The following is a 12,306-nucleotide window of genomic DNA, read 5'->3' on the forward strand; positions in this document are numbered from 1 at the left end:
AAGTTTACATTTTAACTTTGAGACACAAATTAGTGTAAATCATTCCAAGAAAATATGATTCAATCAATTGAAGCAGGAAAACATTTTTCAAAGTTTGTTTTTGTTTTCTATTTTGGAAAACTGTCTTTGACTCACACTGTAAAAGTCTTCATATTAATTGTGTTTCATAGAGTTTATTTCTTTGAAATGTTTGAGTGTTTTCTTTTTATGAAGGATGACAAGAATTATTTCCACTTATCGTGCAGTCATGATTCTCAGGCGACATCTGAGGGAAACAACGAGCTGAAATTAAAAAACGTTGGGAATCTGGCTGTGAGCAAATCCCACCAGATGGTTAAAGATGTGTCAGAAATGCTGGTCTTGCCTTTAATATTTCAGTGTCAGAATCCCAAATTGGAAGGATTTAAAGAGATTAATCCATCCTGCTCCATTTGTTGCTTTCCCTTTGTCCTACTTGGACTGGAAGGTTGGCTCATCTGAACTGTCGGGCTGTTAATCCCAGTAAGATCCAGGTTTCTCAACACCAAGAGTCCCGCCCAGTGCTTGTTCTAACAATCTGGGCAAAATGCCATAGTTGTAGAAAACCTTTGGCCTTTCGGCTTCTCATCCAATCATTGACCTCCTCCTGGTGAACCTCCTCAGCAGCTGGAGTCCTCACTGCCGGTTCCTCCCCCAGATTTGGAGGCCGCTCCGGACGCCACAGCGATCTGGCAGCCGTTGGTCACGTGACTCATGACCTTCTGTTTGAGCTGAGCGACCTGCTGCCGCAGCATTGCAGCGGTGGAGGCCAGGTCCGAGTTCTGACTCTTCAGCACCTTCACCTTCTCCTCGAGCCGCGAAATTCGCTCCAGCTTCCGCTTCCGGCACTTGGACGCGGCGATGCGGTTTCGGAGTTTCTTGCGTTCCGCCTTGATGCGCTCCTGCGTCTCCAAGTCGATGGGGGAGAGGGAAGGCGGGGAGGTGGGGTCGCCCGGCGGGTGGGGCACCTCCGGGACAATCTGAGGGGCGTCTAGACCTCGGGCGTGGGTGGGGGGGCCACCGCCACCATGCCCTGAACCTCCACCATACGCCATCTGCCCGCTGGGGTAAGGAATCTGGCCGGGGTTGTAGCTGCTCAGGTTGGTGTAGACCGGCATGTCTCCTCCGGACATCAGATTCCTCTGGTAGGACGCCTGCAGGGAGACGGTGGAGGACGAGGACGGGGACATGTGTCCACCTCCCACCAACTGGTTCTGTTTGTGAAGGTCCGCCAGGGCTTTAACGAAGCCGTCTGCGAACCCCTCTTGCTCGTTGGTGGCCTGGTTGCGGTAGAGGAAAGGGTTGCTGGAGTTGGACACCGGGCTCGTGGTGACCAGTCCCTGGTTAGACTGGATGATGAGATGCTCCAGGTCGGGGGACGCCAGCTTTAGCAGGTTCATATCTGCAGACGACGGCGTAGATGACGAGGTTGATGTCATCAAGGCGCCGTTACCGGTGAGCACCAGGTTGTTGTGGTTCCCACTCCTTCCCACTGCTGCGTTACTGCCCCCACTCAGGAAGTGGTGGCTTCCAGCCATGGACATGGCCTTCTTACTCATCAGCATCTTACTTCCTGGGTAACGCTCGTACTCTGCAACCTGGCTGAAGCTGGGGACGGCGGGGGAGTCGTCGTGGTAGAAAGGAGTCTCCATCATGGCCGTCATTGACAAAGAGAAGTCTCAGGGGAAAGCTTCATAATCAGATTAACCTGAATGTCACAGCAGATTGAAAGGTTCCACTGACGTCTGCGGCTGAGGGATGAAGGCGGGAGACCAGAGAGCTGCCGAAAAAAACAAACAGGATAATCAGACATTTTAAAGCATTAACCCCCCCCCCCAAAAAATAAATAAAATAAATAAAATTAGGTGAAAAGGTATTTTTGCCATTTACTTCATTTTTTATTGGGAAGTTGCAACTATCAGCTTGTTCTGTCGTCTGTAAACAAACTGCAGGTTTAGAAAAGCTGGAAGGTTTTCCTCGCAAATATAACTTAAGCATTAGATTTATTCACCCGTACTTAAACATTAAGTTGACAAACCTGGACAGAACACAGCAGATTGCCTTTAGTGCCTTTTCTGGGCATTTATTTTTAAATTAAACCTGAAAAAAACATTCTATGAAATGGAGGGACATTAAAGAGAAAATACAACTTTTATTTTTAATGTACAGATTTTTGGAATGAATAATCTGTAACTCATGAAGGTGACAGAAGAGGTTAATAAATGGTGTCCACCTTAATTTTTTTATTGTGTATGTCTTTCATTTTGGACATTAACATCTCTGAATTATTTTCTATTTTTGCTCCCAATCAGCCAAATTCCCCTGTTGTCTTTTTCTGTGCTTTTGATCAGTAGAGCTCAGGTCTTCAGAAGTTCTTCTTTAAACTTGCCATCTTTTTAAAAAAAATATATTTTCAGTACAGTCCTTCATCCAAAAAGCATGTTTTCTGGATGAAAACTATTTAGCAGATAATTGCTTTTTTGTAATGACCAGGAAATAAGAGAGAACCCACGCATGCACAGGGAGAACATGCAAACTCAATGCAGAGAGACCCAGGGGTGTACTCGAACCCAGGACCTTCTTGCTGCAAGGCAACAGCGCTACATATATATATATATATATATATATATATATATATATATATATATATATATATATATATATATATATATATAGTTGCAACACAACTACATTAACTGAGTTTAAAGTTTCTCAGTTTTAGGGGAATAGAGAATTCTTTGGAAGTCAAGTTGTTGCTGTCGTTAGCTGATGCTAAAATTGTCTCTTCTAGTGAATTCAGATAAAGAAATAGGAACAAACTGTTTCTTCTTGACACGCTGCTAATAGGAAATAGCTTAAAGTTGTTGCTTTATGTATCATTATTATGTTGTTGTTTTTATCTCTTTGCCACTGTAGCACTTTGAGGTTTGATGTCAAATGTAATGTGCATTACAGGTAAAATGTATTATTATTATTATTATTATTATATTATTATAAAAGATACAAATTTTCAAATTTCCAGACAACCCTAGCTCATCCCTTGACTTGTGCAGACTCAGAAGCTCGATATTCAGAACCAGAACCAGAATGTGGTTTGATTGGTTACTAATGCCAGTAAAATAAACTCCACCTATTGGATTAAAAACAGGAGAATTGTACGTAATATTTATAAATGTTGCAACACTAACATTTTTAATTACCACTGAACTTTTAATTCATACATGGATTAATATGATTCAGCACAAGATTGTTTTAATTCAGTCTAATTTATTCCTGACAAGACATGAGCCATGATGCTAAAGTTTAGCATCAGATGATAGCCTCCCTGTTTTTTTTGATATATCGCTCTTCATTCAACCGGTCCTCTGAAAGACACATTACTGATTTCTTATGAGGCGCATAAATGCAGCCTCTCAGACTCAGTGCACAGATGACCTGTTTATACAGTTTTCTCCTAGGATTCATAAAGTATCATTAAAGCTGCTATCTGTGATTAAAGGAGAAGTTTGTCCATCCCATGAGAACCTGTGATTTCTGCTGAAACTGACCACAACAGGCTGGGCTCCGCTTTCACTTCAGATATTTTACTTCCCTACGATTGATCACTCTCCTACTGGCAAAGAAAAACAACATCCCTCTTTCATTGTGCTGGTAAAAGCAGTGATGAAACGCCGTGGAGATCTTCCTCAGAAGTGCAGGGGGGGAAAGGACTGCAATGATTCCCGTAATGCTTCCTACCTGGATCACAGCGCCAGGTTCAGTTCTCATAGGTTACAGCAAAACGTCTCGGGATTCAGATTCTCAGCGTTAAGCATCGGGGAGAGGAACGTTTCCAGATAAAGTCCGGTGGGGGTTCTGCCGGTTTCCAGGGTGGATCACCTTATGACCCAATGCAGAGGCCCCTCGGTCCAGTCAGAGCTCGCCATCTTCAAGGTATCCTGATTAGCAGTCAGCCTCACAGACTGGAGTCCTGTTAGTCATAGTGGCGGAGGTGGATAGATGGGTTTGGAGGTTTTTTTTCTGCAGGATTCAGATGATCACCTTGATCCAAAGGGCATGGTTCTGGATAAACCTGGCAGAAACGAGCTTCCTCTCTCAGGGCCAGTCTCGCAGAGAAAGAGAGGAGCTCCAGCATCCAGGGAGAGGCTAAGAGTCGAGCTGCTCTTCCCCCACATCCAGCGAGGTCAGCTGAGGAGGTTCGTCTGACCAGGAGGCTTCCTGGAAACCTGCATTTAGAGGCTTTCCAGGCACATCCCACTGGGAGGAGACCCCCCCGGCAGACCATGACCTGCTGGAGGAGCCATGAATCCCTTCTGGTCTGGAAACGCCTCGGGGTCCCCCAGAATAATCTGGACAATGTCGCCTGGGGAAACGGCTGTCTGATTTCTCTCCATTAGCTCTGCCACTGCAAAAACGGATCTAAAAATAAGTAAAATGTTCTTAAAGTTAGTGTATTTGTACTTGATTTGAGCAGGTAAAGAAGATTATTTGCCAATGGAATGAGTAATTTTACCCCTAAAATAAGATAATTAGACATCCTGCACTTGAAATAAGACGATGGAGATTAATTGTTCCTATTTTAAGTGCAAGAATCTTATTCCATTGGCAGATCATCTTATTTACCTGCTCAAATCAAGGACAAATACAGTCATTTTAAGAACATTTTACTTATTTTAAGTTCCGTTTTTGCAGTGGAGACCCGTTTTGAGGACAACAGATGGATGAATAAAAATGTTCTGAAATTTGTAACTTAGGTGTATTTGTTTATAATGCTGGTGGGTTTGGAAAGGTGCACCCTGCCCCAGGCCTCGATAGCATGGTTTAAGAAACTTTAAAATCTAAAAAACTGAGAAACTTTGTGTGTTTTTTTTTTGGGGGGGGGGGGGGGGATTTTTCTGCGACAGACAAACACAGTTAAGTGAACAATTATTAACTGTAAGAAGAATGATACATAGTTCCTGCTGATAAAATCTGAAAAGTGTGGCATGCTTTTGTTTTTCACCTATGCTCTGATTACAATAAATCAAATCCTACTGTACCAGCTACCTTCAGGACGTATCTCAATCAGCCACCTGCAGGCCTACCAAGACATGGACCTGAACTGATGCAGCCAAGGGGACTCTAGCATCTCTGGAGGAGCTGTAGAGACTAATAGCTCAGGTGGGAGGATCTGTCCACTGGACAATTATTGGTGGTGCACTCAAGAAATCTGACCTTTACTGACATAACTAAAGTTTAAAAAAACTCCTGTTTGGATCTTGGTGAGAGCAATGCGAGAACTGAGGCTGGGGTGGAGGTTTGTTTTCCAGCAGGACAATTACCTTAAACATACAGCCAGATATACTATGGGAGGGTTTAGATCAGAGCATATTCATGTGCTAGAATGGCCTAGTCAAAGTCCAGACCTAAATCAAACTGGGAATCTGCAGAATGACTTGAAAACTGAGGTTCTTAATAAAAATGCACTCCACACTTTTCAGAATTTATATGTATATTTTAAAAGAACGGAAAAGTATGAAACATTTCCTTCTGCTTTACAATGATTCTCTACTTTGTGTTAGTTTGTCACATAGAATCTCAATAAAATACACAGAAGTTAGTCAGTGTAACGTTAGAAAATGTGAAAAGTAAAGGAGAATAAATGATTTTTTACAAGCCTGTGTATCTGATATGAAGCAACATCCACAGTTTATCTCACCCTGTTTGCTACAGATCAACACAAAAGCTGGAAAATGTATCTATATTTTCCTCTCAGGCATCATCACCGTACGTTTCTGTTACCCCGAAAAAAGGATAAAACAAAAAAGATTTACTTTGCTGACGTAAAACCCAACATTAATTATCATCGCCTACTAGTGGACACATTAGGCAACAGCAGCTGAACACACACGGGACACAGGACGTGAGCCCGGTCTGAAGAACTGCTCAATGTTTATAATTTATTTGGTTTTTATGTAGAATATGCTTTAGAAGTTTACTTAGTTGGACAACCAGATAAAACTCTAGGATAAATACAGACAATATGCTAAATAAATATGTCACATTTAAAGGCACTTCCACATAAAATGCGGTATAAATCTGGATTAAATGTAAAATATCACAGGTCCTCGCAAAAAAACAAACACGTTAAAAAGATAATTAAAAGCAACGACGCTAATTATTCTTTAAAGGCTCGTTTTATCTGCGCTTGCCGTCTTTTTTTAATTTTTATTAACTACCGATTTAAATACGTTTAAGTTGCCGTTAACTTTACAGAACACCGACACAAACCCCAACATCAGCATCTGGACTCACCTGCAGAACCTCCGAGGGACCGTGGATCCGGTGCCGGAGCGGGGAGGGGGGGAAAAACCCGGAGAGGTGAGAGGGAACAGAGGGAGCTGGAGTAATGTTGATAATCTGGGAAATAGTCAGAGAGAGAGAGAGAGAGAGAGAGAGAGAGAGAGAGAGAGAGAGAGAGAGAGAGAGAGAGAGAGAGAGAGAGAGTGAGTCAGAGAACACACACACACACACACACTCCCAACGTGACTCACTGTGAGTTTTTCTCGTCATTTACGCATTTATAGTGAAGTTCAGGTTAAATGTCAAACTTATTCCCGCTGGCAGCTTTAAAAACGACTAATTTTAGTGACAAAATAAACCAAATCCAAATGTAAATCAATTAAACCATAATTATGTTCTACTCCGGTTTTACAAAAAGTGAAACCGGTGTTCGTTTTACACACACAATGATGTATTTTAGGATTATTTTTTATTTTGTCATCCATTATAGATAGCTTATGAAAACCCAAAATTGAGTTCCTTCGTGAAATTAGAAAACATAACAAAAGGATACAAGCAGATGTTCTGTTGTTTTCCACACAATCGTTGGGAGGACAAGCCGACTGCCGTATCCAAGCATTTCAATGGAAAGTTGAGTGGAAGGAAAAAGTGCAGAAGGTGAACGGCAACAGGGATGATCACAGCACACCGAAGCTGGAGTCAAATCTCCAAGAGCCACCACCCACACACCTATCAAGGTTCATATCTGCATGACGAGGTTGATGTCATCAAGGCGCCGTTACCAGTGAGCACCACACACCTATCAAGCCACTCCTGAACCCAGCCGGATCAGAACCGTCTTGCTTGGATTGAGGAGAAAAAGGACTGTACTGGTTTTCAGTTGTGCGCCCTCTTTCTGTTCATGAGAAGATGGGCCGGCAGGCAGGATTATCTTGCTGGGGTCCCAGTATCCAGTCGTATGGTTGCCAGGTTGGGCTCACTGGGCGCTCCAGGTCATGAGGGTGTGGCTGGCATAGCAGGGTGGAGTCATGTGGTGCAGCAGCCGAACTGTTCTGCAGCGACCCGGTCCACAGCAGACAGGAACAAGAAGCTTGCATCTCAATAGTTACAGCAATTATCATGCAAATTTAACCTATAAACCTATAAAAATGTTGAGTTTTGCCATTGCTCTCTCTTTTCAGTGGTGGATCAGCCAATCAGCTCTCTCTGTTTCCACCAGCTTCCTGCTTCAGACACTCTGACTAAAATTCCTCCTCACTACTCCTAACATTTTTCACTTTAGGAGCTCTCTGAAGGCCTAAGATGATTTGTGCATAACTTTATTTTTCTGAGGTACAATTCTAAGAGTTTTAGAATTTGGGAATTTCTAAGATTTTACCTAAAATGACATCACCAAGAGCTACTTTTAGTCTCAGGAATCTTTGTGAATACGGCCCTAGGTTATTTTATTTTTCTCCAAAGAGCAGTGTTGCATCTTTAAACGTCACCCCCCCCCCTCCCCTCTATATTTAAACAAGATTTCCAGGTTCAGAGATGCTGGAGCTTCCTGCTTCATTCTGAGGAACCCTACGTGACTGTGCTCTGCCGGGAAAACAGCAGTTTCATCAAGTGGAGGCGTTTGTATTCAGAGAGAAACTGACTTCCCTCCGAGGGGATTCGGCTGCTCGGGGTTCGGAGTCCTCAGGAATGTAAAAGGGCTCAAACATCTGAAAGTTATCAGACTTCATGACATCATTTCAGCAAGCAGGCGAGGTGACGTCGTATTGCTCAGGACAAACCGGCGAAAACACGCTGGACAGGAGAGAGGGGGGGGGGGGACACATTAGAGAGAGTTCAAGCTCCATCTCTGCAACGACGTCAAACCAGAAACATCCAAACACCAAGTTGTTTCCATCTGTACATGTTCTGAGTTTGAAACAAGGAGATTATAACATCCCAAAAGCTGGAGAGAGAAAGTTTTAGGCTGGTCAGGGTCACAGTCTGGCCTTTAAAAAATAAGAAAAGCTATTGATGACGCACTAAGTCAAGGGTCTGCAACCTTTCCTCTCCATATCGACACAACTCTTTGAGAAAAAGATAGCTCATTGAGTTTTAAAAGTACTAATTAGCTTTTTTATGTTTTTTGTGTGTCCTGTCTGGCAGTGTAGCATTAAGAATTGTTGTCCTAATGCCAAAAACAGCCCAACAGATTTTACTTTCACAAGCGAAGCCTCACTGCTCTCGTCATAATGCTCCGCTTGATTTATATATGCAAGAAGCTTTACTATAATATCTGCAGGGAAGATTTCATGTTAAATGGACACTGAAACAAGAAGGTAGAAGAGAAAAAAAAAGCAAAAAAGTAGAAAAGGTGAAAGAGAAAGAGGAGAGAAAAGGGAGAGAACAATATAACATCCTCAGAGTCTGCTTCTTCGCCTGCAACGAGAGACATAAAAAGAACAGCAGAACCAGCCGATAAAGTATTACAAGTACAAAAACCCAACACCTTGGTAACATCACTAAGAATAAGAAATACTAAACAGCGTTGATATTGTTCTGTTTTGGGTTCATGTAAACAGCAGAGACAACAGCCTGATCCTGAACATGGAGAAGATGAAGGAGCTCATCGTCGACTTCAGGAAGAAGCGGCCTCACCATGCTCCACTGCTCATCAACAGCTCAGGTCTGGAGGTGGTCAGCAGCACCAAGTTCCTGGGGGTGCACATCACAGACTACCTCACCTGGTCTGTGAACACCACGTCACTGGTGAAGAGGGCACAGAAGCGCTTGTACTTCCTGCGGAGGATGAGGAGAGCCCACCTGACCCCGCCCATCCTCAAGACCTTCTACAGAAGCACCATAGAGAGCATTCTGACCAGCTGTCTCTCTGTGTGGTGTGGAGGCTGCAGTGCCTGTAACTTCAGAAACGTGAGGAGAGTGGTGAGGACAGCAGAAGGGATCATTGGGGCTCCTCTCCTCTTCGTTAGGGACATTTCATCCCAGCGCTGCATGTCCCAAGCCAGTAACATCATCAGGGTGGCAAGCGAATTTGGCAAGTGATGTGGCAAGTGAATTTCTCCATTCTGAGATCGATAAAGCCTATCTTATCTTATCTTATCTTAACTTATCTTATCTTATCTTATCTTATCTTATCTTATCTTATCTTATCTTATCTTATCTTAGGGACCCCTCACACCCCCACCGTGGACTGTTCTCCCTGCTGCCTTCTAGGAAAAGATTCCGCAGCATCCGCTGCAGATCCACCAGGTTCTGCAAAAGCTTTTTCCCTGTTGCCATCAGACTGTTGAACTGTTGAACTGTTGAACTATAAACTGGACTCTGTACCACATTTGCACATTTGCGTCACTGCATCTCTATCTGGCATTACCAATGCCGCACTTTTAGTTTCCTTTTAACTATTCACAACTCAACGTAAATGCATTTGTGCACAAATGCCTTTTTGCACCATTATTTTTGCACAAAAAATGGTTTGTACATTCTCCTGCACGCTGTGATTGCACACTGTTTTTCTCCTGCACTGTTTACATGTTTACATTTTGATCACTGCTGCACTTTATATTGTAATGATGCCTTAGTTCACCTGGAATCTCACTATACTCCTATAAGCTGTATGCAATGAAATTTCGTTCTGTATGCACTCTGTACATACAAAATGACAAGTAAAGTTGTCTAAGTCTAAGTCTAACATAGTGAGCATCTGTGAGCAGCACAGGAGCTGTGGTTCCGTTTGAGGACAGTGGCTTGCTAAAGTATTCACACCCCTTGAACCTTTCCACACTTTCTCACATTCTAACCACAAAGATAAATATTTTATTGTAATCTTATGTAAAAGTCCAACACAAAGTCGTATATAACTGTAAAGTTAGGGCTGGGAAACAATTAAAAATTTTGATCGCGATTAATCGCATAATTTGCCCGATTAATCATGATTAATCGCATTGTATGCACAAACTCCAAGAATGAATTCAAAAGTAGTGTAAAGAGCACTTTTATTTTAATGTTCTGCTGCCATATGAACAAAAGTGTTGTAACATTTGTAGCACTTATCTTATTTTATACTGGATATTTTCAACCCATCTATTGAATTTTGTGCACTAGTTGATCTTTTCTTCATAAGAGAACAGCAAGCACTGCAGGCAAAATATGGCCTTTTTGACCTGCTGTATATTAGCCAGTCCCTAAGCTTGATGTACCATGAAACTGTTGACCTTTTGGGTTTTGTGGTTTTTATTTTATTATTACAATTAAATAATAATAATAACAATAATGTTATGTTCAGTGTTTTTTCGCTAATCCACCTCTTATATATTTCAATCCTTATGTAATTTTGTCTGTGTTGTGTGCACCTGCCTGTTGCTTTAATCCTATAAATTTCCCCGTCGTGGGATAAAAAAAGGATTAGCTAATGTTATCTTATCTTAAATAACACTTTTTAATATATGTACTGGGTTCTTTCAAGGTCTTAATTACATGTTATGTGTGGGCTCCAGTAACAAATGATAGATAATATCTACTTTGAAAGTTAACATGAACTGCTGCTGAAGATGACCACTGATCTACCTGGATGTTCCATGGAGGACTGAAACGCCTCAGTCAGAGACGTCTGTGGGTCTGTCGGGGCAATGACAGAAGTTTCGTCTCCTCTCTCCGTTTCTGTGGCTTGACGTTTTCATGTTTTTTCATGTGCATAGATAAATTTGTTGTGTTTCCACTGAAATGAACCGGCTTTTTACAAAACATACAGCTTGATTTCATTTACGGTATTAAAATAAAGCCAAACGGCTTTCCGCTGCTGTGGTCTCTCTCAGCTGTGTGTGTGATGAGTTTGTGTGAGAGCTGAGTGGGCGGGCCAGGCTGAGCCTGCGTGCTGATTGGCTGGCGCCGTTGAGCCATGTACGAGAGGGGAGGGGGAGCGGGAGAGTGCTGCCGTAAGACAGCGCGCTGCATCAAGTGCACGTGCTGACTGACATTGCCTGAAAGCATGTGAGCAACATGCGTTAATGCGCGATAAAATAAATATCGCCGTTAATAGTCTAATGAATTAACGCAAAATTAACTCGTTAACTTGCCCAGCCCTATGTAAAGTATAAAGAAAATTATACATGATTTGTTTTTGTTAATTCAATTCAATTCAACTCAATTCAATTTTATTTATATAGCGCCAATTCATGAAACATGTCATCTCGAGGCTCTTTACAAAGTCAAATTCAATCAGGTTATACAGTTTGGTCAAAATTTCCCATATAAGGGAACCAGTTGATTGCATCAAAGTCCCGACAAGCAGCATTCACTCCTGGAGAAGCGTAGAGCCACAGGGAGAGTCGTCTGCATTGTTGATGGCTTTGCTGCAATCCCTCATACTCATGAAGCATGAAGCGACAGTTATGTGTTTTTTTTATAAATAAAAAAACTGAAAAGGGCATTGTGCAAAAGTATTCAACCACCATGAGTTGCTGAATACCTTTGCAGTTTGCCAGAAGCAACATGACTTCTAGCAAATTGAGAAACAGGACTTCTTATGTTTTTTTGCCACTGTTCCATGAAGACCACATTTGTGCACAACTAATAGTTGACCTGTGGAAAGATTTCCCCACCTGAGCTGTGGATCTCTGCAGTTCCTCCAGAGTCACCACGGACCTCTTGGCTGCATTTCTGATCAGTGCTCTCCTTGTCTTGGTGGGTTTACAGCTGTGTCGTACTCTTTCCATCTCCAGATGATGGATTGAACAGAGCTCTGTGAGATGTTCAAAGCTTGTGGAACCTTTTTATAGCCTAAGCTGCTTTAAACTTCTCCACAACTTTATCCTGTGTACCTTAGACTCCATGATGCTGTTTGCTCCTCAATACTCTCTTAACAAACATCTGAGGCCATCAGAGCAGCTGTATTTGTACTGAGATTAGACTCTATTCAGTCATCAGCAATCATCAGGCAACTTCTGAAAGCAACTGGTTGCACTCAGGGAAAATGGGGATGAATGTTTGCACGCCGCACTTTTCAGTTCTTTA

At 42.4% G+C, this 12,306-nt stretch overlaps 1 protein-coding gene across 3 annotated transcripts; it reads right to left on the reverse strand.

Moving 5' to 3' along the window:
- Nucleotides 1-248: 248 nt before the first annotated feature.
- LOC105936581 (JunE proto-oncogene, AP-1 transcription factor subunit) lies at nucleotides 249-6,413 on the reverse strand. Of its 3 annotated transcripts, none has more exons than XM_012877492.3 (2): nucleotides 6,313-6,413; nucleotides 249-1,798 (listed from the first exon to the last, which is right to left on the reverse strand). In XM_012877492.3, exon 2 carries the CDS (start codon nucleotides 1,680-1,682, stop codon nucleotides 639-641), a length of 1,044 nt encoding a protein of 347 aa, XP_012732946.1. In that variant the 5' UTR covers nucleotides 1,683-1,798; nucleotides 6,313-6,413; the 3' UTR covers nucleotides 249-638. The 3 variants fall into 3 exon arrangements, with proteins under 3 accessions (XP_012732946.1, XP_035987518.1, XP_035987519.1); XM_036131625.1 differs by lacking the exon at nucleotides 6,313-6,413 and adding an exon at nucleotides 3,757-4,232; XM_036131626.1 differs by lacking the exon at nucleotides 6,313-6,413 and adding an exon at nucleotides 3,567-3,745.
- Between the last annotated feature and the right edge of the window lie 5,893 nt (nucleotides 6,414-12,306).

This window comes from Fundulus heteroclitus, unplaced genomic scaffold (genome assembly GCF_011125445.2).
Source record: "Fundulus heteroclitus isolate FHET01 unplaced genomic scaffold, MU-UCD_Fhet_4.1 scaffold_446, whole genome shotgun sequence".
NCBI lineage: Eukaryota > Metazoa > Chordata > Actinopteri > Cyprinodontiformes > Fundulidae > Fundulus > Fundulus heteroclitus.